Source organism: Schistocerca cancellata, chromosome 9, assembly GCF_023864275.1.
Source record: "Schistocerca cancellata isolate TAMUIC-IGC-003103 chromosome 9, iqSchCanc2.1, whole genome shotgun sequence".
NCBI lineage: Eukaryota > Metazoa > Arthropoda > Insecta > Orthoptera > Acrididae > Schistocerca > Schistocerca cancellata.
The window spans coordinates 7,514,598-7,542,120 of record NC_064634.1 but is presented as its reverse complement, the minus strand read 5'-3'; the positions used below and the strand labels follow the sequence as shown (position 1 = coordinate 7,542,120).

The window sequence follows — 27,523 nt, the reverse complement described above, 5'->3', positions numbered from 1 at the left end:
TTGAGTGGATGGGCATGTATCGGCATGTAGACTACATCATGAATCCATGGACCCTACAAGTCAGCAGGGGGCTGTCCAAGCTGGTGGAGGCTCTGTAATGGTGCGAGGTGTGTGCAGTTGGAGTGATATGGGACCCCTGATACGTCTAGATGTGACTGACAGGTGACACATACATAAGCATCCTGTCTTATCAGCTGCATCCATTCATGTCCATCATGCATTCTGACGGACTTGGGCAATTCTGGCAGGACAATGCGACACCCCACACATCCAGAGTTGCTAGAGAGTGGCTCCACGAACACTCTTCCGAGTTTAAACACTTCCACTGGCCGCCAAATTCCCCAGACAGAAACATTACTGAGCATATCGGGGATGCCTTGCAACATGATGTTCAGAAGAGGTCTCCGCTACCTCATACTCTTACGGATTTATGGACAGCCCTGGAGAATTCATGGTGTCAATTTCCTCCAGCACTACTTCAGAGATTAGTCAAGTCCATGCCAAGAGGTGTTGTGGCACTTCTGCGTGTTGCGGGGGCCTTACACGGTCGTTTAATAAATTTCTGTTGATAACCACTAACACCTGTTACATTAATTGAACAGTTTTCCATCTCATGGGATAGAGGCAGAATGAAACTTACACCGTCCTCATGATGTCATCTTTCTTACTGTCACGAGCTTCAGCATTCTCTGGATTTCCTTCTGCTGTCCTTCCTCAATCTGAGCTTGCATTTCATATCTACGGACCTCACCACTAGTAGACAATCTGAACAGTAATCTGCCTTCCTTTCTCTGACTAAGCAGTAGGACGATATCACTATCTACGATATGAGAGTGGATGTTGCTCAGAAGTTTCTTAGCAACCGAGAATGGTCCGCACGTATTGAGTGAGTGTAGACTTTGCCCTATGCAGAGAGAGAGAGAGAGAGAGAGAGAGAGAGAGAGAGAGAGAGACGATTTTGTAGCACTACCAATTTCTTCTCTGCCTTTGTCCCATACCACACACTCGAGCTGTGGGAATTGCCAACACTAGGGAAGTGCCATGAAGGGGCAGTGTACCTGCTCATGACACTCTTAAAATATTTATATACACATTAAGTTATCTGTCATAATTTAAGACAAAAATAATACTGCGGCCACAGAGAACAAGAGTTTATTAATCAAGCACAGAAACGGTACATGGAACAGTAGAACACATCTGGGGATGAGCGCCTGCCACACTGTCCTTACATAGGGAACTGCTCAGGCAGACGACACAACAGTTACTGTGCCACATACATGAGTCGCACGTACCTCTGGTAGGCAGCTTGCACAGACGACGACAGTGGAACGTTAGGATGTAGCTTGCTGGCGGCCACACCTGTTGCGTGTACCAGCCTCCCCTTCAGGGAAAGGGCACTCTTCTGACGAAGGCATCACGATGACCATTGACACGTCAGTGGTGTCCGCAGTAGGCACCGCAGGTGCCGGAGGCAAGGCAGAAGAAGATTATGGGCCAGAACTGGTGACTACGGGCAGAAGTCATGCAGCCTTGGACACGTGCAGCATCCATTCCCCACTTAATACCAGAGGAGAGAACAGGTGGCGAGGGTGCAGGAAGTGTCTCAACATTCGGAAACACGACAGTGCAACTGTGGCAACAGTGAAAGTGTCGGCGACTCGGGTGGGGCACCAGTGGTGCTGGCATTAAGGGACTGACAGCGCCGGTCCAGCTGGTGACCGAAGCACAGATGGTGGCGGGGCCACGCGGGAAGGGCCCACAGCAGGTGTCGGGGCACCGTGCCCCTGAGGAGAGGCAGGAGGTAGAGACAACTGTGAGGAGGGGGACTCTGCCCAACGACAGGGACACCCTGCAAACCTTGGCAGGCACTGTGGGAGGTGGCAGAGGCAGCCTCAGTGGCCACCCTGTGCCCCTCCTTGTGCCACAAATGTACGGCCAATCGTGAAGGCACACAACCAGTCCATCACTGGAGTGCACTGTACAGAGGCGGCAGCTGTTGCAGCTGTGGATCGTGGACGGAATCCATTTCATTTGGTGGCCAAATCCCACAACCGGACCATCGAACATGGAGAGAACCACGATGAAGGCCACACGGACAGATGTCAGTGGTGTGACACGAGCAGGCAGAGGAGGGTGCGGGGTTGGTGACAGTGGAGCATCATAGCAGGACTCCAATACCCCATCGGTGTAAATCTGTATGAACTTGAGAATCGTGTTGAGGCACCGTCAGTGGAAAAGTCTGTGACATACTTCTTCATTTGAACTTTGAATATGTGACAAAAAGTTCGGCCTCAGCGTTAGACTGGGGGTGGAATGGAGGAGCGATTGTATGGCGGATACTCGGTACACCAGACCCACCAATGTCCCAGGCGGAGCTAAAGCACATGCGACCCGAGGGCGGTTGCGAACAAAACACTGGGTGACAGCCCACCTGTACCTAAGTGGACGACAACCTCTAACACAGGCAGGTGGTGACCCACAGCAAAAAAAGTTACATAAAAAGGATCATAAGCCCTGCTCAGAGTCCGATTCTGCCAACCGTGCTGAACAAGGTGTAAAACCCGCTGTGATCTGGGAGCCCGTGATAGAAAATCCTTCTACTGCATGTTGCGCCTCAATATCTAAGTGAATACAAAAAAACTTCATCCTGACCAACAGCACAATGCAGCCCCATTGGAAACTGGTATGCTGCATGGTAGTCCAAAAATGTATTGCACAGTTGTAGTGAGAATGAAATGGCCCAATGGCGGAGACAATGTGCCACCTTATTGGGCAATGAAGCAGAAGGATTATACAACGAAACCAAAGGCTTGTGGACCACAATGAGGTAGAATTTAGACTCACACCAGAGTACACGAATCTCTATGAGGGCATACGATGGTCGTAAGTGCTTCCTTTTCAACTCAGAAGTATTGCTGCTGAGCAGAGTTAAGCTATCACACACCAGGAACCATCCCTCATAGCAAAGTGCGAGAATGGTCCCGAGGTTGTACTGGGAGATATCCATAGCTGAGACCAAGTGGTGGCCAGGATGGAAGGTAGCCAAACAAGGAGTAGAATGTAATTTAGATTTCAAAAGTATGAACTCATGCTTGCAGGCCGGTGTCCACTGAAAAGTAATGTCCTTCTGAAATATTTTGTTAAGAGGACGGGTCAACATGGCCGCATCTGAAGTGAATTTATGATAGTAGGAAATTTTCCTTAAAATCACTCGAGTTCTTAGACATTTGTAGAGCAAGACACAGCCTTGACAGCTGTGACACAATGATGCAAAGGCTTTACATCATCCCGAGAAACCTCAAACCCCAAATACACAACTGATGATTGAAAAAAGTGGGACTCGATCATGTTTTATTTCGACTCAGCTGTATGTAAGACCATGAACAATGAGCTTCAGTTGCTTAAGTGCCCATCCACTGATGTACCCACCATGACAATGTCACCGCTATAGCTGATGCACCATGGAATAGGTATTGTCAACAGCTGAAAAATCACAGGGGTGCTTGCCACATCAGAGACCAAGGGCAAGTTAATCACAAAGAGCCATTTCAAATCCTCATCCCATGCAACCTATAAATAAGCTTAAGATAAATCAGTTTTAGAAAATGGTTGACCCCAGGTGAGTTTGGTCAATAACTCATCCTGAAGGTGCAAAGGGTAGGTACTAACGATACATTGAGCATTAATGGACAGTTTAAAGTTGCCGCAGAGATGAAGCTGACCAATCTGTTTTTTAAAAATGATGAGGGGGATTTCACCTGATCACACATGGCGGATTTGCTGTATGTTTCAGAGTAATGTGGACTGTAAAATTTGTGGTACACACTAAGCCATTCGAGCAGAGTGTCGAGAACTCTGAACATAGAGAATACAACTACCAGTAAGGGACCTGATCAGAAATGAGGTGCACTGCATCCGCAACAGAAAAACCAAAAGCAATGAAATCATCCAGACCAAACAAATTATCAGTGCCAGCATCATCCAGTAGCAAAAAAAAGTCAAGGAACATACGACCATTTTACACAGAGTGAGAGACATAAATTGCCCCAAAATTGGAATACGTTGCTTGTTATAACTCTCCAACTGTCGAGTAACAGCGGACAATGCCGGAGATGCCACGTCCACATAAGTTTGAAAGTTCAGAAACATCACAGCTGCACTCATAACCACTTGCAGCCAGAGCTCTTTGTCCCTCACTCGCATGTCAATAAAACAGTTTGTTAGTAGGCATTAGCACCAGTGGAGATACACAAGGTCCTGTCCATATCTGCAAGGGAAGGCTCGGAACAACACACATATGCTGTATGTCTTTTTTTCTAAAGTTGCTACAGGTCGCTCAGCACTTAGGGCGCGTGGCCCTGTCATATTGCACAATATGTTACGGGGAAGAATGGAGCGCCGAGAGCTGGCATAATAATTTTTGTTGTTGTTTGGCATGTTGCTGTCCAGTGTGGGGCAGAGGCTCCAAGTCATCTTCCACCCCAAAACTAACTGACACTCAATGACCAGGAACAGGAGCTGCCACAGTGTCATCACACCGTGCATCAATCTAATCACCAGTAACACAGGAAACCTCAAAAGATTGGGTGGTATTTAACACTCCAGCCATAGACTGGTTTCACATAGCAGTGTGCATCGATATACCTGCTTGTTGGGAGCCAACAAAATTATGGGTTCATGAAAATATAATCAACATAGGAATCACAATGGGCATCGGTAACAAACCGACATTTGTGAGTGTGGAGTTCGGCCACCTAAGCCGGATAAGACTGTTGGAGTCATTTATAACGACAACAGAACTCGACATGCACCGCAATGACACACGTACACTTATGGTAGTAATTAGGCAACAACTTACACATTTTGTTGAATGAAAGGGACATAGGTTCTTGTGCGAAATAACTTGTGTGCCGCCTCGTAAATCAGAGGGGAAATCCAAGAAATAGCTGTTAGCGTCAGTGACACTAAAAGCAAGAAAGAGTTGTCGAACCTGCTTCTCCTAAGCTTCCCAGTCTTTGGCCGCATCATCGTGAGGTGGGGAAGGGCAATGGGAAGGCAGACAGTGCGGCAGCCCACGTAGTTAATGTGGCTGACATGTTCGTAATTGCCTGCTGTTGCTCAAGGAGATTTGAGCACTGCCTGCATGGACACAAGAATTGACAGACAAACCAAAGAGACTTAGCACATGGAAGTGAACACTGCACTCACTGCCAATTGTGTCGAAGTGTAAGATGCAAGTAATAGCGTGGCCACGAAGAACGAGAGTTTATTAATCCAGATACGAGTACACACAAGCATAGAAACAGTTCAATGAATAGTAGGACACATCTGAGGGTGAACATCTGCCATGCTATCCTTATGTATGGAAAGAGCTCCAGTAGACGGCACACCGGTTGCCATGCCATGTGCACGAGTCAGGGATGCCCGCGCTGATGCCGATGGCAGAATGCTTGACAGTAGTGTGCTGGCAGCCAAGTTTGCAGTGCGTATCTGAGTAACATACAGGATTATAGCATTCTCTCTCTCTCTCTCTCTCTCTCTCTCTCTCTCTCTCTCTCTCTCCCCCCCCCCCCCTCATTTCTTCATATAATATTTGTTTCTTTTCTATATGTCCCCCATAATGAACACTAGAAAGACCAAAGGAGTTGGTATTATACATATACTAACACGAAAATCTATGCTATATGTTCTGTGTGTGATCTAAATTTCACATTACAGAACTGGCAAAATGACATTATTGGCTGATATGTCAAGTTGTACTATACCTCTTAATACTGAATATTGGCATAGTACCAGTCTTTTTACATCCATATTGATCCAACAACTTAGTACGGAAACCAAAGCACAGTGCATCTTTACTTTTGTTAATTCTCAAGTCACTAATTTTTCCTGACTGATAACTTAAATCAACAATTGAAGAACAGCTTCAAACATTAGCTCACTTAATGCAAGCTGCTACAATATTACATGAACCTACCTCGAGCCCTTCTTCTTTCTCCGAAAGTATAGCTTCTTCTATAGTCTTCTGCCATTCCTCCAGCACAATTTTCTTAGTTTTTCGTTCACTGCGCCGCACTGGAAAGTACTCAGTAAGTTTGTGGTTTTGAGTAGAATCAGGAAACAGCGCAGTCACTTTTTTCCCTTTGACAGATGGTGGGCAGAACGTGGGTCTGACTCTGCCGCTAGCTGGTGCTAATGCTGCCGGTGCCTGCTGGTTGGCTATCTGGCTGGGATTTAACCTGTTAGTGGTGGGGAAAAAAAGACCATTAGTACTAATAGCTGTGAACATATTGAATTTTTACAATTTGAAACAGCAAAAATTTAGCTGACTTTCCTAAAATAACAGAATTTCGTCACTCTGCATTTTAACAACTGATACGACAAGTTATCTTATTACATAAACTTTCGCTCTTCTTAGGAAAGTAGATTCATAGACTGAAAACACATTTGTTTAGTAAGGACAGCTAACTATCAACAGAATAAAGTGTCTCACACTATACCACTGCTTGGAGAGTGGGTCACTTGATGTGTCTAGATAGCTTCGTTGGTAAGATCACTGCCCGAAAAAGGTATGCTTTTGAGAAAGGATTCAAAACTAATTAGAGATGGTTTACAGCCACGACTAGTCCAAAGATTTTCACGACGCTGTCCCAAGCTGCAAATCTTGTGCGTGCCCACAATTTCTATTTTGACCCGTGTTTTGCCCCTGCTTACCTTGGCCTCTTCATTTGGTGCTTCATGCAGTGTTCACCAGCGAAAGTAACTCCCTCCCCTTTTCTAACCAGGGTAAAGATTTCCTGTAAAGTTTAATTGTTCATAGAAGCCTAGATTATTTCTATACTTGGGGCATTAAAGAGGAACTTAATCGACGAAATCACTCTATTCTTAAGTGGGGAAAAGGTTTTCGCATATTAAAGTGATATATAAGTTTTCAGATGAGTAATCAAAAATATAATGATTTACTGCAAAATATCTGAATTTACAAGGTCATATTCCTTGTGCTCTGCTAATTATACAAATGTACATTTTCTTTTATTGTTAATGTGGTGCCACTGAGCTCTTGCATCATGTTGCCCACTTCCCATGGCATCACCCAAGTTGTTACATAATAGGAGAGACTTACCTAAAACACTTTTTGGTGTAGATTCTGTAATCAATTTCTTTGTGCAGAAGTGTATTTGGCAATGTCGTAACAGCTCTACGGATATAGACTCCTCACTGTCTCACAGGTGGAGGAAAAGAAATATCTTCCTTTTCAGTTTCACTGACAAATTCATTGTGCACATTATTACAATTAATAAGGAAAAAACTAAAATGGCAGCAGCTAGAAATCTGAGGTTATCAATGTGCTATCCTCATACATATTAGAATTTCACTTATTATCATCATCTAAGTTTCTAAACAGGACTGCAAAAAATAAGCATTGGTGCAACTAAAACCTAACTCATCCTGACATATGTTCTGGTGAACGATTATGGCGATTTCTTTCCTATTATCTCAGTTGACCACATACGTACAACATAAATCTTGAGTGCTTTGTATTTCTGATTAAATTCAATTGGTCAAAAATCTCTAGAATGTGAGATAGACAAATCGCAATTACTCATGTTCCACTTACATGGTACAAATTGTGTAATAAACTCTGCTCCAAAACAGGTGTATCACTTATGTGATTTTGTTCGACTCATGCACTTTGAGGGTAGAAAATACTGTTATAGATTTCATAATACATGTAACCTCTGTACCCCAGGTGGAAATTTTATACTTGCAATAAACATAACATTTTGAAATCTAATGTGAGGACATTCCCAGTCTAGTCGCATTCTGCATTTAACAATGTGTCAATGCCTGGAAGAACGAAATATCAGAAATTGATCTCTTCTTAAATCATATTTAAGTAAGAATTAATTTCATTTGCTTAAGTTAAATAAAAAATGCTGAAGCTCAAATTAAAATGAACACCAACTGGTAATATGGTTTAAAAGCTCGAAATGATCTTGTACAGTATTAAAGAAAGTAATCTGTGACTGTTCAAAGGCATCAATTTTTTTTCCTTCAATTTGTTATTTCTGATTAAGGATATTGTGAACAGAATCTTCTCATATTTACTCATTCATGATATTTCCTAGTATGGGCAATTCCATATCGAATCAACATAGTGATTTTACTCACCATTTCAGATTTTGATGAACGTTGGCACAAAGTAGGCCTACATATAAATTGAGAAAGATACCCAATTTTATTAGAACCTGTTGACCATTTTGAAACTGTGGCAATGTAAATTTGTCAAAAATCACAAAAGAAAACAACACTAACTGCCATAATTTCAAGTTACTGTAGCAACTCTCCTACTTAAACTAAAATGGTGGGAGATGTCATTTTGCCAACTCTTTTTATGGGCTGTCCTATGATGTACCACACGGTATGGGTTTGAGATGATTTTCATAAATTTAAATGAAATTTTAAATTTTTAATTTATCAAAAAGCGCATCTTCAAAAATTTTCAAAAATTATATATAATGCTTCACATCACTGTTATCTAATTCTCTGAGTACGAAAGAGGGCGTGTCATGGGTTCACACGTTCACAAAATTTCTGTAAAATTTCTAGATTTAAGCAAAAATGTACATAATTTCATTCTTAACACATCTACACACACATTCAAATTTAATGTTAACACACACATTCCAAATGTGACTAGCAAAACCTGACTTAAACAGTTGATGTTTTAAGAATGAACTTCTTGTTAAATGCTTCTTCTGTTTTTACAGTTTCATCCCCAGGAATTTGATATATTCTTCCTGTTGGTGTTATTGGGTTTACCTCACAAAGAATATCATTTATACATAACCACAGAATATCTGGTTTTACAGGGTATGCAGAAGACACTGACAGGTCCGTTGGGCGAAGGAAAGCAACTTTAATTTTATCAGGATCTTTGTCTTGTGTTAAAATATAACCTAACCACCATTTAATGCTATAAACAGCAACATATCCATGAATGTCTTTCAAAGCTAATCTTTCTGGAGATTTTGTAACTGTTTCAACAGTTGATTCTGTTGTGTCTTAAAAAGTCTCTACCAATATTTTTGATGTACTTGACACAATAGGTACAAAAGCATGTCACTTCTGTGTCCTTTTGACGGAAACAACTGACTAAAGCACTCCTCCAGAAATCTCTCAATGTGTAATTCTTGGAGAAGTAACATACGACAACACATTCACCCCCATTCAAGTTTTCCTTGATTTCATTTAGAAAACAGCCTTGCTGCTTTGTTAGAAAATCATGGAGTACTAGTGTACTCAGTCTTCCAGAAAATAATTCAATGTACTCTGATGAGGTCTTCTGCATTATTTGTAATTTGCATCTGTCCACTGAAACCCACTGTCAAAAAGTGATATTTTCAACCACATTATCATCAAATGCATTTTGCAGTGTTCTTTTTATTGGGCCACTTCCTGGGCAAGAACTACAGTTTCTCATGATGCAGTGGAATGATGCTCGGTTGTTGAGCACTTTTGCCAAACAGTGTTTATAAGAGGGCAATTCTCCACTGTTTCAAGATACCAAGTTTAGCATTTTCCAGCATTACTTTGACGTTTTGATGTATCGTGCAAAAACATATACTGTGTGCCACAACAACCAGCTTAAATGCAGTGTTTTGAGCACAATTCTGTAAATTTAGAAAACACGACCTTCATTGCTGGAAATTTTGCTTTGAAACTTTTATATGCTTCTTCCAAACTGCACAAAATAAGTCTTTTACATATTACTGTTCTACCCCCATCTTCCTCCTTCACAGTTACACAGTCTTTCGTTCCTGACATTACTCTGTTTATTTCACCAACTTCATAAAAATAATTGTGTACTGTTTGCACAACTTTTTGTGAAAAATTCTTACCGATTTTTGACCAGGAGTTTCTAATATACCTCTTTCCTTCAAAAGCCTTTTGGCCTGATGTCCCAGGTAGTTGGGAACACTGAATTCACACACTATCTTTTCTAATACTCCAAGATTCAGGCAAACAGGTTAGTACAATTACTTTCTTTTTCCTACTACTTTCCTACTAGCTATCTGGTTACCTATTACAGATTGTTACAATGACTCAGTCATTTTCTGAGGAATCCTCTACTTTAGCAAATAATTTTTTTAAAGTGCTAACTCAGTGGTTTTTAACTTACTGAGGGAATACTGTCCCATCTGAAGCTTTGTACTATGTACAGGAGAATTTCCTAATTCCTGAAGAGATGTATTTAGTGTTCCCAGAAGAGCTGAAGGTGGAGGAACGTAGCTTGTTTCATCATCATCCGAAGATTTTCTTCAATCTTTTTTAAAAATGTTTTTCAATGAACAAATCTGCTTCCTACAATTATTTCAAATTTTTTATATCTTTGGGATATTAGGAAACATCACACATCCATTGAGGGACATTTCTTAGTCTGTTTTATGTTTTTCACTGAATGATTCTGTTTTTAAAAGGATTGCAAGAGTTTAGTTCCCAATATCTTTCTTCTTGAGCCATTGTAAAATACTTTTTATTAAAAATGAAATTCCTCCAGCTGTACTTATGATTTTATATTTACTTCGCTACTAGTTTCGATGTTGCATCAACGCCATCTTCAGGCCTGCACACTTTGATGAAATCAGCTGTGTGCGGCTCAGTCTAGGAGTCTGCCATCTATGTGGAGCACGTGTTGGTCTCACCGCAGAAACTAGTAGCGAAGTAAATATAAAATCTTAAGTACAGCTGCAGGAATTTCGTTTTTAATAAAAAATATACCAGCTGTGATCCACCTTCATCCAGTTTAAATACGGATGTACAAAGACTGTATAATACCATCTGAAATTAAAATTTATAAATGTTTCTATACAGAACACTAAAAATACATACTGAAATAATAAGTAATTACTTAGATAATAATTCTGCTCACTAACCAATGTCTTACAAAATATTAACGAAGCTGTATCAGCACATTAATCAGCAAAAACATTCACATCCACCTGCCACTAATTTGGCACAAATACTCATAGGTTTAAAGCAACTGAATCATAACAGTTTCAGACTCACAGTTAAAATGGCTTGTCCTTGAACTGACGAAGCAGGGTCTGGACAGCTACAATAATAGCTTCTTGGAATTAACAACTGGAATTCCTATCCCAGTTTGTTCTTTTTTACATATAGTAATCAAATCTTAATAATTACAGTTACTGATTACAATTGTGATACAAAATTTAGTTTTAGTACTTCTGATGAAATAATCACTCATCACAGTCACTAGTAACATTATAAATATATTACAGTGAAAGTGTGAATTTATTTACTGGAAAGTTATGTATATGCCCATTTAAATCTACAAATTCTACAAAAACATAATTTTCTTAGCGAAATGTTAATTTTTGAAATTTTATAAAGGTGTGAACCCATGACAGACCCAGTTTCATATTTAGGGAAATCGTTAACAATAATGTTTTTTGAAAATTTTGGAAGATGCGCTTTTTGAGAAGTTAAAAATTTTGATTTTCATTTAAATTAAAAACAATTCATCTCGATGATGCAAAATGACACTTCTCCCACCATTTTAGTTTAATTTGGAGAGTTGCTATAGCAATTTCAAATTATGGTGGTACAGCATTTTTTGGTGATGATTTTTGAGAACTCCACACTGCCATATTTTCAATGTGGATCAACAAATTTTAATAAAATTGGCTATTTCTCTTAATCTCTATGAGGCTTGCTTTGTGCCAAGTTTCATGAAAATCTGAGAAGGTGAGTTTACATTCAAGTTAAAAGTGTGTTGATATGACATGGAATGACCCTAAGGCAACTGCTTAAAACATCGAAATGTGGGTACATCTGCTCAATCAAAGGGCCTGCTGCTGCTGCTCAAAGACAAATAAGAAAGTTAGCGATCCACACAGCATGAGGCAGCACACAGTTCCCAAACAGTTTAGGACTTGGCAACCACAGAACAACCAGCTGGCAAACTGTTGGCACCTACCAGTGATTCACTGCTCTGACAAACTCACCCACTGTATAGTGAATGCAAAGTACGGCCACTTGTTCCATCACCAGCCAGGGTACTGTTTTGTAGAGCAAAATGCACTTTGGAAGTTCAAAAAAGTAAAACAGTACATACCTTCGCCTCGATTTGGTTGCTTTCTTTGGAGTAGCAGTAATTTGCAGCAGAGATAGTGCACTCGCTGGAGACAGTGGTGTTTTGTTTTTTGTAAAGTGTGCCTTTTGAGGTGTCAGAAGAGAATTATTTTCATCAGAATCAGTGCCTGAAACACAAGCAAGTTTATTGTTATGTTATGAATCTTTTCACCTTTTTGACATAAAAAAACCACACTGGAACTATGATAAACTGGACATTAAGGGTATATCAAGGCATATCCAAACCTCCTATCATCATCTCTAAATGTGAACAACTCTAATTCTTTATAACTGCCTTTCACAATCTCACTTTTAAACATGCATAACCTTACACAATATTTAGTTCAAATCATAACAGGTATATCGCTGTGAGCTGTGCTGCATACACTGTGACATAGTGATTAGCATCACAGGCTGGCACGCTGAGGGTCACTAGTTGGAATCCGACCACCACCAATTATATGTTATTTAATAGTTATCATTTCTGAAAGATTCTCAAATTTTCCATGTTTGTAACACTAGTGTACTCTAAAATAGTTGATGCTTCTATAAATAGCATCATGTTCAGCCCAGGACTTCAGTTCTGTTCTGACTGTGTGCACTGTTCATAAAAATGTGCTTTCAGTGCTAATTGTGCGTGTTGTACTTTGTTGACAACACCACTTCTGGATCTGGACTCAATTGCGAATCCAATGCAACACTGTTTGCTGGAGATCCTGTGAACTTTGAACCACCTACATCATTGTGGCAATGTAAAAGCTGTAGCCTATAAGGAGAGGAACGGGAATACAAGCAGTACATCATTTCCACTGTCTTTTATATTCAGGTGATGAATGGCTTGCAAAACACGAGTAAGTCAGATACACATACATCAGGCATCAGAGTTTTCTGGACATGTTTGTCAGGACCTGACAAAATGGCTGCAAGGAACTGACCGAATTACGAAATACAATACACGGTATGACATGACATCTCTGGCAAATGTGTACTTGCACTGCACAGCCTAGCACAGATTCGAAAACAATGAAAAGAACCTCAATAACTGGGACAAATTCAAGACTGAACTGTAGAAAACATTTGGTGACAATCAGTAGCAAGTCTGCCTAGTGGAGGAACAATCGACGAAGAGGGTCTAACATCATGGGGATATGACACAGTCCTACAAACAGAATGTTTTGGCCCTATGTCACACTGCAATGTGACAGAAGCTGACAAAATCTTACACTAGATAGAGTTGCAGAAGACACGTACCGAGCTCTCCTTGTAACCGTTGTCACAACAGAAGAATTCATCAAATAAGGCCAGTACATCGAAGAAATTCAATGGAAACACTTGGATGATAGAGGTACAATTTACTCCTGAATGTGATCCCTATGGGGTTTGTGGAGACACCACGACCTTGTTTCTCTAACAGGTGAGATAGTACGAGAAAAGATACAGAACTCTATGGCAGTGAGGACTGTCAAACCAAGTAAGCAAGAGACACTAGCCATGAATGTTGACCTCATACATCAGCAGGCAATAGATAACAGCAAATGTTGAAGATAAGGTTTATCGATTTTCAGCATCTTTCTTGATCACCAGTTGAATGCGTCAAGAAAAATGGACTCAGCCAATTCAGACTGATGCCACAGCCATCAAATGACAGCTCACAATTCGGCCGACACAGGTACAACAACCAACTCACCCACCGAGTATAGTGCCCTGCAAAGGAACAGGTACCTGGAAGACAGAGGACAATGTGCCAGTACATTCCCACTGTTGATGCCCTGGGCACACACTTCTACAGAGGAAGAAATTGACTTTATGACAGCTATTATGCCACAAGAGGTCATCCATAGCGAAAGTCCTGTTTATACCATTCACCTACAAATGATTACCATCGACCTGAGGGACAACCCCATTGTTGTATACTGGACAAGGTTGCTCCCCAACATGCCCCTTCTGATGTAATGTCGAATGCTTGTTGTCGACAGCCCAAGAAGACTACATTCCGTGATACGAAAGGGTCAAAAATGGGAAATATGTGCAGTCGACAGAAAACTGTATTGCAAGAGTAATTATCAATGACAGGACACGGCCCTCCAAATTTGTCATTTTAACAGAATGCAGTCATCACGTTCCTCAGATGGAATTCTTGCAAGCATTCAAGCAGTCGTATATTGTGCAAGATCAGCGTTCCAAACTGACAAAGCTATTCCAACAATCACACATAACAAAACTGCTCTGGGTGGCTGTTTGCCTCTAAACACAATGTTATCCCACCATCATAACTGAGACAAGTACTAGTTGTGAGTAGAGATGTTCAGTTAAATTGTGAAACCTTTGCTGATTGCAAAAACCTATTCATGCTCAAAAAAGAAATGTACATACCAGCAATTACCATAAGCACTGCATGTTACCAAGGAGAACTTTGGATTACAAACTGTCGTGAGCGCCCACAACTCATTCCTTAACGTACGTACAACTGTACAACCTAACCAGTCCAGGAAGGGCAGCGTAGTGGCACCGACACAGAATTGTGCACTGTTATCACTACACAACATACAGTGGAGGAAGCTGCTATCGAACTTTCGGTAGTGTCTGACCCAACCCTGGGATCGACAGTGGAGTTCACCCACCAATTAGCCGGTGTTCATATGGGGTGTTGCTGGCTGAACAATACATAATTTGGGAGGAAATGGAGAAGATGTTGAGGGTTAAATGATTGAATCTTCAAACAGTCATTGGTTCTATCCTCTGGTCCTATGCTCCAGCCACCTTCGAATGTATTATGGACAATCCGCCTCGACACCTGAAACAGATGCTATCTACGTGACATTGATGAGGCTTTTAAAGTATTTCAAGAACATATAAGCCATCCGACAATCACCTTCTTCAGGGCGGCATTAAAGAGAAGACATGCCAATGCATCACCTTGTTGCACTCTGTTTTTAATACTCAATGTATTGGACACCATTCCTCCTATTCTTACACTACCTTGTGTTTCGCTCATTGTCATTCTCACCAGCCTTACCAACTTTCTCGAGATTCCCAGTTCATCTAGAGCTTGATATAACTGCTCTCTATTTATGCTATCATAAAGACGAAAAGTACCTGAAACGACAGTACTCACCTTCTCAATATACTCTTCAATCAACTCCACCAATTCCCTCTTAGAAAGGCCCTCCATAACCCTGAACACACATCACCCCCCCCCCCCCCCCCACATACACACACACAAACCAACCGGAGAACTACCCCTCCCATACTTCCTCTTCCCAAACCACCTAACTCCCTCTTATACACTCCTGGAAATTGAAATAAGAACACCGTGAATTCATTGTCCCAGGAAGGGGAAACTTTATTGACACATTCCTGGGGTCAGATACATCACATGATCACACTGACAGAACCACAGGCACATAGACACAGCCAACAGAGCATGCACAATGTCGGCACTAGTACAGTGTATATCCACCTTTCGCAGCAATGCAGGCTGCTATTCTCCCATGGAGACGATCGTAGAGATGCTGGATGTAGTCCTGTGGAACGGCTTGCCATGCCATTTCCACCTGGCGCCTCAGTTGGACCAGCGTTCGTGCTGGACGTGCAGACCGCGTGAGACGACGCTTCATCCAGTCCCAAACATGCTCAATGGGGGACAGATCCGGAGATCTTGCTGGCCAGGGTAGTTGACTTACACCTTCTAGAACACATTGGGTGGCACGGGATACATGCGGACGTGCATCGTCCTGTTGGAACAGCAAGTTCCCTTGCCGGTCTAGGAATGGTAGAACGATGTGTTCGATGACGGTTTGGATGTACCGTGCACTATTCAGTGTCCCCTCGACGATCACCAGTGGTGTACGGCCAGTGTAGGAGATCGCTCTCCACACCATGATGCCGGGTGTTGGCTCTGTGTGCTTCGGTTGTATGCAGTCCTGATTGTGGCGCTCACCTGCACGGCGCCAAACACGCATACGACCATCATTGGCACAAAGGCAGAAGCGACTCTCATCGCTGAAGACGACACGTCTCCATTCGTCCCTCCATTCACGCCTGTCGCGACACCACTGGAGACGGGCTGCACGATGTTGGGGCGTGAGCGGAAGACGGCCTAACGGTGTGCGGGACGTAGCCCAGCTTCATGGAGACGGTTGCGAATGGTCCTCGCCGATACCCCAGGAGCAACAGTGTCCCTAATTTGCTGGGAAGTGGCGGTGCGGTCCCCTACGGCACTGCGTAGGATCCTACGGTCTTGGCGTGCATCCGTGCGTCGCTGCGGTCCGGTCCCAGGTCGACGGGCACGTGCACTTTCCGCCGACCACTGGCGACAACATCGATGTACTGTGGAGACCTCACGCCCCACGTGTTGAGCAATTCGGCGGTACGTCCACCCGGCCTCCCGCATGCCCACTATACGCCCTCGCTCAAAGTCCGTCAACTGCACATACGGTTCACGTCCACGCTGTCGCGGCATGCTACCAGTGTTAAAGACTGCGATGGAGCTCCGTATGCCACGGCAAACTGGCTGACACTGACGGCGGCGGTGCACAAATGCTGCGCAGCTAGCGCCATTCGACGGCCAACACCGCGGTTCCTGGTGTGTCCGCTGTGCTGTGCGTGTGATCATTTCTTGTACAGCCCTCTCGCAGTGTCCGGAGTAAGTATGGTGGGTCTGACACACCGGTGTCAATGTGTTCTTTTTTCCATTTCCAGGAGTGTATGTAACATACTCAGAACATGCTTCCCTACAAAAAGAAAACCAGCCTAACACCGTTCTATCACTCACTCTCATCCGCACAAAAACTAATCGAGAACCTATAACAGAAATAATATGTTAGCAAAACGCTCTCTCTGATGGTCAACCTAGATTTCTCGAATCAGGTACTGCGTCTAATGGAGCGCCAGACATTATCACGCTGACACTGCCACATGTACGCGTCCCTGGTCCAACACGCCGAAACTCTTGTCAGCATCATGTCCTCGCAACAAATACTACAAGATGGAATCCAAAATATTCGGGACTGGTGCTACCATCTGGAAAGTAGGAGTAGTAGATCTTTGCACCGCTAGGTGGTGACAGCTGCATATCTGATGAGTCAATACTCTGTTTGGTGTGTGGCGATTTTACGATCGACGCGCGGACGGAACAGCATGTGTGTATCAAATTCTGTGTGAATCTGGGAAAAGTGCTATGGAGACCCTTGCAATGATTCAAGAAGTGTTTGGGGCACAGAGCACGAGCTGTCCCAGTGGAAGAGCCCGGGCTCTCCAAGACCCAAAAAAGTGTGACAGGTGAAGAGCATGATCATCGTTTTCTTTAATACCAAGGGAATTGTGCACAAAGAATTCATCCCACCCAACCAAACAGTGAATTCCGCGTACTACTGTGAAGTTTTGCGACGGCTCAATGAAAACAAGCGGCGACGACAGCCCAAACTTTGGCATCAAGGGAACTGGCTGCTACATCACGACAACACACCCTGTCACACATCCTTGCACACCAGGACCTTTTTGGCAAAAAACATGTCGGTTGTACCCCAACCATCGTACTCACCACATTTGGCACCATACGACTACGCGCTATTCCCAAAACTGAAACTCAAGTTGAAAGGCCGTCGGTTCGACACTCTAGAGAGGATTCAAGAAGCATTGTTGGCGGTGACAAACACTCTCAAAGAACAGGACTTCCATAAAACATTTGACCAGTGGCAGAAGCACTGGGGCCAGTGTGTACGTGCAGATGGGAACTATTTCGAGGGTCATGGTGACCATTAGTCCACAGGTAAGGTTTTCAACAGATGGTAGCACCAGTCCTGAAAATTTTGGATAGCACCTCTTACGCTTCACAATCTCAGTGATCAATCCAAATAACTGGAGGAATTTAAAAATGAATAACATGTCTTCCTCCCATCTCTGACTGCAACATAGCACTGTTTCATTTCATCATCATATCCATACCTAAAAACAGAAGCCACACAATAAATTAAACATCTTGCTGCACAACACACAACAAACCAGTAACACCTAACAAAAATGCCAAACACTTACACAAAAAATATTAATTGGTAACTCACTGAAAAAACTTCCAATCCTTTGTCTCTAACTACAAACACTGACGATGATTTCATACATCCAACAACAAAGCTCAAATGAACACAATACAACACATTACACTCAGCATATACACACACACACCACCAGACTGCACCATCAAACACAACAAGACAGCATCTACAAACACAACCAAGTCATAAACTTCACACTGTAATGACGTCACACACCACAACACTCTTGTGTCACGGGTCAAAGCAGACGGATGGAATAAGACGCTCCCGTTGACCCGCTGATAGGTGGTACTGTAATCTTCAGTTACCCTCAGCACTTTTTCAATAGCTGCACAGGTCATTATAAGAACAAGTTTACTATTTCTAACATCTGCTCCACAATTTCACACTTAGAGTGTCTGAAGAATGATTTTTCTTTGTGCCATTGCGTGGGAAAGATGTGGCAGATGGCATCAGTGATGTAGACTAACAAAACGTCATTTGGAACTGGGTTAAGCAACGAAAGGTCACAATCAACAATGTGCAAGAATTTTTAAACTGTGGCAGATCAGCCGTTTCGAAAGTAAACTTTCTCCTTTAGAGAAGACGTCATACGATTTTTGAAGTATTGGCAGATTTTGTTTTTGAGATTGGTAGACCTAGCAAGTAGTGGAAATCTAGAACAGCCACCAGAAATATAAGTCAGAATTCCAGGTGTCAAGGGATGTGCAAAGACTATTTTACTTCTATCTTGGAATGTAATGTTGTATGATGATATGCTTGATCAAATTGTAACCTATACCAAGAAATTGAGAGACAAAAGCTGAGCTACAAAGAAGCTAGATATGTTACAGCAACTGATAAGGAGGAAATATGTGCTCTTATTGAAACTTTGTAAGTCTCAGGTGCACCACCTGTCCATCAATGACACATTTTCGAAAGACGGACTCAGAATATACAAACACACCATGAGTGACTCAAGATTTGAAGGCCGGGTCAGGGGAGATTTACTGGACGGGATAAGAAGGAACAACTGATTGTGGGGGACTGCACCAGACGAAATTTGAAAAACTGAGAGCTTAAAGGCAGAAGACAGGGTAAGATGCAAGACAAAAATTACTACAAAAACATAGTGCATGAGTTAATAAGAGTAAAAAAATAAGTGAATTGTATGTAACAGAGCTGGGAGGGGGGACAGCAAAAAATAGACATATTGGAAAATTTAAGATGTAGAAAAGTAAAATGGAGTGAAGAAAGGAGTGGTTACTGTGAATAAATGCTGAGATGGAAGGAATTAATGTAAATTAAGACCAGGTTGATGGTGAGAACCAAGGACATTTTACAGTACTAGTCCCCACCTGTGGAGTTCTGAGAAACTGGTGTCCGGGGCAGTACCCAGATGGTGCGTGTGGTGAAACACGCACTGAGGTCATGTCGTACAGCATGCTCTGCAACAGGACACTGCGTGTTGCCTGCTTACAATCTCTGCCTATGGCCATTCATCCTCACTAATAACTGGGTGGTAGTCATGCCTATGTAAAAGGCCGAACAGTGTTTGTATAAAAGCTGGTATATGACATGTATCTTTTCACTGGTGGCTGTCCCTTTGAGAGTATATGTTTTGCCAGTTACAGGGCTGGTATAGATGGTGGTAGGAGGGTTCATAGGGCTAGTCTTGCTGCGGGGATGGTCACAGGGGTGGGGAGATGAGTGCAGAAGGAGCATAGGGTCTGACAAGGATACTGCGGAGACTGGGAGGGTGATGAAAAGCTACTCTAGGCGTGGTGGGCAAAATCTCAGACAGAATAGATCTCATTTCAGGACATGATTTTAGGAAGTCATGGCCTTGTCAAAGTAGCTGATTGATACATTCAAGACCAGGATAATACTGGATGACATGTGGTGTGCCCCGAAGTTGTGTTTCGGAGGGAACATCAATATCAGGATTGGATGTGATGGCCTGGAAAGCAAGGTGTGTGGTGGGAGTGGGATAGGCACAGATTTCAAACCATCTAGGAAATGGTTGGTATCTTTAAGATAGGAGGGAAGTCGTCGTACTATGGGTTGCAGGTGTTACAAAATAGTAACGCAAGCTATACATCCCATTCCTACTGCAAAGCTGATCAGCGGTTACTAGACTTCAGAGGGCTCTGCCCTTTCAGACTGCGGAAATACGGTAGTGTGCGATCCCTCCAGTTTGCTTTGACCCATGACATCACATGTGGTGGAAACGACCATAAACCATGATTCCAACATGGCGCATATAAAGTCGTTAAGTACAGATTATAAAGACGAAAATACATAAAAAAAACAAACACACACATGTTCCACAAAAAGCCTAATGACACTAATGGGACAAGCATGGGAAATTGGGTGTTTTTGGGTGTGGACAAACTAAATATAGACAAATTTTAGACACCCACCCCCATACAAAACCACACCAAACGACGAAAAAAAAAACGACACCACAAAACTCCCCAAATTCCACTAAACACACTATCATCTGGAATCGGACACTTCCCTTGATCTATATAGCTCAGCAGCAGCTCCCGATCCCATAAATTAGGATCACACACTTCCCTTGACCTATATAGCTCAAAAACATGATACCAATACCAACATTCACAGCCACACATTACAATAAAACACTTCCCTTGACCCTAACACACAACACATACACTAAAAGCAAAAAAATAAAAACTTACCATAAAAAAGTTCCAGCGCCACAAACTAGGTTGGCCACCACAATCGCACGCACGCACGCACGCACACGCAAAAACCAGCCAACGACAAAATACTCAACCAAAAGAAAGACCCGACCCACCCACACCTCCCCCTCCCCCCAACCAACCCAACCTCCCCCCAAAATAAAAAAAACCCACAAACAAAAACCAAACGCAACATAAAAAAGTCTCAATCACACACTACAACTCAACAACATAGATCCTCCACAACTAAAACACAAATCAACACCCCCCCCCCCCCCCACAAACAGTCGAACACGAAATAAACCATCCACCCCACCCTGAGCCGCAGCCACCCACCCACCCAAACTAACCACTTTTGGCCTATACATTTCACTAACAGCCCTTAAAAAAACCCAAACCCCACAATAGGCCTCAGGGACACTCTTCCACCAACAGTACTCATCTAAATGAGACTAAAGGTTGAAAGAGCGCCTTTTCCCCCTCCCAAGAACTGACTTAATAGCCCCCTCACATCTCCTCTATTGTATTTGTGCAAGCCCCTGTCTCATAATTTTTGAACTTTAAGCTATGGTTAACGACTAAATAATTGAACCCCCTCTCACTCAACCCCTTATATGAAGAAAATGCATCTGAAACTACTGCGGACCCCGGTTCTATGTACTTCTCAATTAACCCCACGAACTCCGCCTTAGACCTCCTTTCCACAACCCTACAAACACATTCTGAACATCCTCCCCCCCCCTCCCCCCCTGGAACAGCAGTGCCCACACCCGTACACCAACCACAGACTTACCCCTCCCATACTACCTTTTCCCAAACTGCGACTCTTCCACATCCACAACAACCCCATGCCTCCCCCTCCCCCCGCCAACTTACCCCTGTACTTAATGAACTCAGAACACACTTCACGGCAAAAAAAAATCAATCAATCAATCACACTCCTCTCAATCACACCAGTCTCATGTGCGCAAAAACTGTGTGGGGATCTATAACAAAAATAATAAGTCACCAGTACAATCTCACGCATGCCCAACCTAGACTTCTCGAACCAGGAACCACACCGTATGGAACATCAAATGTCAACCTTTTGACAGCTGTCCCTGGTCCGAGACGTTGGGACTTTAGCCAGCTTCATTTCTTCGCCACAAATAGAGCACTTCACGATCTCGGCAATTAAACCAAACAGCTGCAAAAACTTTATCAGTTCCAAAGCGGTGTTTCCCATCATTTCCCGCAGACGCGGGAACAAAAACAACAACCAATTAATTTACTAAAATTACCACACGACCTCAGCGAACAACACTAAATTAACCTTTACACAAAAACACTAAATCGTTAACTCACTGAAACGAATTCCACTACAAACACAGCCAACACTCGAACAATTCTGTATAATGAGTAAGACCTAACTGAGCCCATTACACCACACAAACGAAAGCTCTGAACACACCCCAAGAGGGCACAAAAAACCACAACACGACATCTACAAACACACCACACTCACAAACCAAACTCCGCGCAGTCATGTCACACACAACAACACCCTTATGTCACGGGTCAGAGCCGACGCGTGGGATCGGACGCTTCTGTCGACCCGGGTGTTGTCGTGTCTGACGTCATGACGGCGCGGAGTTTGGCTTGTGAGTGTGGCATGTTTGTAGATGTCGTCGTGTTGTGGTTTGTTGTGCTCTCTAGTGGTATGTTCAGGGTTTTCGTTTGTGTGGTGTAATGGGCTCAGTTTGCTTTTGCTCATTATCCAGAATTGTTAGAGTGTCGGCTGTGTTTGTAGTGGAATTCGTTTCAGTGAGTTAACGATTTTGTGTGAAGGTTAATTTAGTGTTGTTGTACATCATGTGATAATTTTACTAAAATTAATCGGTTGTTGTTTTTGTTCAAGAATGGATATGACGGATAAAATTAACAGTGCGCAGATCAAGGGAAGTGTTCGATCCCAATGTGTGGCTGTGTATGTTGGTATTGGTATCGGGAGATGTTTTTGAGCTATATAGGACAAGGGAAGTGTTTGATCCTAATTTATGGGATCGGAAGCTGCTGTTGAGCTATATCGGTCAAGGGAAGTGTCCGATTCCAGATGATATTGTGTTTAGTGGTATTTGGGGAGTTTTGTGATGTCGGTTTTTTTCGTCTTTTTGTGTGGTTTTGTATGGGGGTGGGTGTCTAAATTTGTTTATATTTAGTTTGCCCCCACCCAAAAACACCCCATTTCCAAAGCTTGTCCCGTTAGTGTCATTAGGCTTTTTGAGGAAAGAGTGTGTGTGTGTGCGTGTGTGTGTTTTTTTCAATGTATTCTTGTCCTCATAATGTGTACGTAACAACTTTAGGAAATACGGAAGCGTCCGATCCCGCCCGTCTGCTTTGACCCATGACGTTACAAATATGGCGGAAACAAAAACAAACACACACACTTTCCACAAGAAGCCTAATGACACTAACGGGATAAGCGCCGGAAATGGGGTGTTTTGGGTGGGGGGCAAACTAAATATAAACAAATTTAGACGCCTTATGTAGCTACAACGTGTAAGTGAAGACAGCCATGCATGAATACCCGCCCACCTCCCCAGGGGTCGTAACCCCTGCAACCCATAGAAGATAAAGATGCTTCAGTAGCTGATTAGTGTTTTTTGTCTTTTAAAAAAAAAAATCTCACGGGATAGAACGAACAGATCAGAAAGATAAATATAATAAACTAAAACAGAAATTGGAGGAAACAGATAATTAAAATAAGTAATAAGTGTTTTTAAATTAAAAAAAAAAAAAAAATCTCACGAGATAGAATGAAGAGATCAGAAAAGTAAATAAAATAAGATAAAACAGAACTGGAGACAGCCACACTCAAACCAAACTCCGCGCCGTCATGACGTCACACACGACAACAACCCTTACGTCACGGGTCAAAGCCGACGCGTGGGATCGGACGCTTCTGTCGACCCCAACTTTATATGCGCCATATTGTAATCGTGACTTATGGTTGTTTCTGCCATATTTGTGACGTCATGGGTCAAAGCAGACAGGAGGGATCAAACGCTTCCGTATTTCCCAACACCCTTACGTCACGGGTCAAAGCGACGCGTGGGATCGGACGCTTCTGTCGACCCGTTGTGGAAATCCTCAGAGACAACAAGAAAGAGATACCTCGTTTCTTTTGCCAAACAGAAACACGGAACTGATGCAATCACAGTGTTGCTATTACGAAAAGCTAACTCTTATCATTCACAATCAGCTATTTTGGTTTCAACCATGGGTTCTTATAACTTAGTGAATCAAGAGACCAAGAAACCACAAGTAATTGGGTTTTATAACAGCACAAAATGAGTAGTACATACTTTAGACGAAATGGCACACTCCTACACACTGGCGCATAAAACCAGAAGGTAGCCTCCCAGATTTTTACTACGATATTTTGGATCAGACAGGAATAAATGCTATGTTGCTATTCATGGCACGAAGCAAATTGACAGAAAAATTACTAGATATTTTCAGTATGAACTTGTGCTCCAGATGGTGCATAAACACATGAGTAGGCTGATCAAAGTTTCCTGCAGACCTTCACTCAAAAATTCAGGATCTACTAAACATCAACGGGGATAATAAGGAAACGGAAGTTACTAAAACGATTAATAAAAGTGGAAGGCACTACCTTTTTTTTTTGTGCTCAACATCAAAGGGTCTAAAAACAAAAACTAGACGCTCAAAATATAACACCACTATACACCAAAGGCACAAAGAAGATATATTTTCTGTATATATAAAAACACACAACTTCAAAGTGAGAGCAGAGGTTAAGCGCTAAACCAATTAAATTACTGTACCGATTCAATTAACACATAGCTGTATTAAACTTCCTTGTGGTAACCACATACAGAACATGTCTATCCATGAGTGTCAAGTTTCATACTGTATCCTTTCAGGGTTAAAATAGTGTGAATTATCCACATCTAAATAAAATCCTATATACTAATTTTTCTGTTCTCAACAGCTAGTGAATAGGGATTTAATTAACCAGAGAACATCTTCAGACATATTTGAATATACTGACTTGCAGTTAAACCCATGAAAACAAGCAATGTTCACAAACAGAAAATTACTATTACAGCTGATTTCAGTGAAGCTTTCTCTAGTAAATTGTGGTCATTACCTGAAACATACTCATCATATGAATATATGGAGTGAATCATGCTAATTACCATATTTTTCTTCAGTTTTGACAAGGGCATTTGAGTCAGTATTACTCTCATGCCCTGAAGTATTACTCTCATGCCCTGAAAGTTCACAATCAGTCTGCGACGTTTTTAAAGTTAAAGGCAAATTCTCATCATGCTCGTCGGGATGGAAATACTTTGTTATCTCCACATCGTGAAGTCGTGGCACTGAATGGGAGAGCCTTCCCTTGAATTCTTGAGAAAGTTTTGTACTTTTCTTCCTCGGTTCTCCAGAACTTCCATCACTTGTGACATTTTTGTTTCTTATCACGTTTCTGCGTCCTAATGGTAATGAAACAAAACGTTAAAGTTTCAGTGTGTAAACTTAAATTTCTCTAACTGAAACCATATCAAAGATGGGGTTTCGTCCATTATTCTGTGCAAGCACACACAAAAAAAACTACATTCAATAGAAGTACGTAAAATTAGGCGATTTTATACGTACCTCGAACCATGACTGCTTACATACAGTATCGCTATTACATTTACCATAAATTATATACCCAACCGTTGACAATACACGACTTTCAAACCGGGGCATGAAATACAGTATTTTTAAGGCTATCTGGATGTTAATCGTCATTAACTAATATAACTTGTGGCAAAATGTTTCGCAATTGCGTTTAAAATTCACAACGCTTGTTACCTAGATAGTTTCCCACCCCAAACAAACAAAACGAAACAAAACATTGTATAAAACTAGCTCCCAATCGCCACAAAGCTGATTCAAGCAACCCTATTGGTCGGCTACGAGTTCGATTGTATATCATTGATGTAACATAAACGAAGATCTTCCACGCACCACAGACTATTTCTACTCGATGCCATGCTCCAATGATTCTTCGGACGCGGATTCTAAGCAAAGATGAAAAATATTTTTGTAATTTCTATTTTCATTTGACAGTTCGCCGGAAAAATACCACGTGGTTTGCGTAATGTGAATTAGGGGCTTATTTTCTATAATTCTTTTTACAGCCATTTTTATGGCAATAAGATACATTTCATGATTTGATGTAATTTTCATTTATCTACGTTTTGCCAGTGGTCTCCAACTGAGAATTTTCAGTTGACAGTATAGGGTATCGTTCAATTTTTATATATACAAAATGTACATCGAAGAAAACAGGATCAATTTTTAAAGGCACCTATGAGATTATTACATATTTTCTGCTGTGACGTACCAGCTAACATTTAATTTGATAATTAATGATCGCTCATATTGTTCATAAATTTCTCTGTAAGATACTATAGAAATTTTTTTGATATATTCGAATCTTTAACTTTTTTATTTGATTTTATTAGCTTGTTAATAAACTTTTTGCTTTCTTTATCGGAGCACTCATTGCTAGTTTGACATTTCATTGTCTTAAGTAATAAAACCCTTTTCTCTTGATATGTGGGCATGTACGTCTTTATTTAGGTGGTGCGTACACTGTCATAGTATTGTGGAGTACAAAAGGACATCTATAAGTTTGTCTAAGTGGTATTTTTGCTATACACCTCACTGCTATTTTGTGAATTTTAAACACCTATTCCTTTTCAGTAAGTGTCTTGAGGACTCCCCCATATATGAATTGAGTAGGACAGATGTGGGAACACAAGTCCGTGCCTCATTGTCCTGAGACGAACATCATCCACAACTTTGCTGTTTCCAGAATAAAGAAAATCTGTGCGTTTATCGTTTCAAAGAATACATTTAAGTCAAAGCCTATCTCTAATAGTTCCTAAAAATTTGTACTTCTCGTGTTTTTAATTGCTTCGCTATTTAATTTAATATTTACGTTATACATTCCACTCTGTTTGGTTTGTAGATCTACATACATTGTTTCAAATTGATCTATAAACAAGATGTTTTCTGTTAGATATTTATCTGAAGTTTCAAAATTTAGGAATGCTTTCTTTTCAGGCTCTTCCTTTGTCTCAGATGCACATGTAATTGCAGTGACATCAGCACACATTGTAACCCAGCTAGCACTCAAGCTTATTTCAAGGTGGATATTGAGTTTAGGTTCAGTTGAAAATTCAAGATTGAAAAATCAACCTGTTACACAGCTTATTTCAAGGTGGATATTGAGTTTAGGTTCAGCTGAGAATTCAAGATTGAAAAATCAACCTGTTACACAGTTTACATCAAGCTGTAAAAATTTAGCTTGAATTAAAATAATTTCCCCAAGCTTGAAATAAACTGTAATTTCTCTGGAAGGCTGTACAGCAGATGCGCGCGCAGCACAGCTTCCATAGATGTCCACGGGAAGCGCCACAAGGGTTTATAAGCCTTGCACTGACTGTGCTACGTTTATGGCCATTTTACCTTTGTGATGCGCGTTAATGATTGTTGACTGTTGTGAAGTTTGTTTTATACTGGAAAATAGTTCGGTAAGTGTGTGGTGTCTCCTGCCTCACTGCT

The 27,523-nt window shown here is 41.8% G+C and overlaps 1 protein-coding gene across 1 annotated transcript in view; it reads right to left on the bottom strand.

Annotated features, from left to right (window-relative positions):
• Positions 1-25,924, bottom strand: part of LOC126100129 (histone-lysine N-methyltransferase PR-Set7) — a 41,558-nt gene extending 15,634 nt beyond the window's left edge. The window contains exons 1-4 of the mRNA XM_049910663.1: positions 25,562-25,924; positions 25,102-25,398; positions 12,140-12,284; positions 5,978-6,239 (exon numbers count right to left, since the gene is read on the bottom strand). Coding sequence (XP_049766620.1) covers positions 5,978-6,239; positions 12,140-12,284; positions 25,102-25,398; positions 25,562-25,571 — 714 coding nt within the window. The 5' untranslated portion in view covers positions 25,572-25,924. The remainder of the gene's footprint in view (positions 1-5,977; positions 6,240-12,139; positions 12,285-25,101; positions 25,399-25,561) is intronic.
• Positions 25,925-27,523: the final 1,599 nt, after the last annotated feature.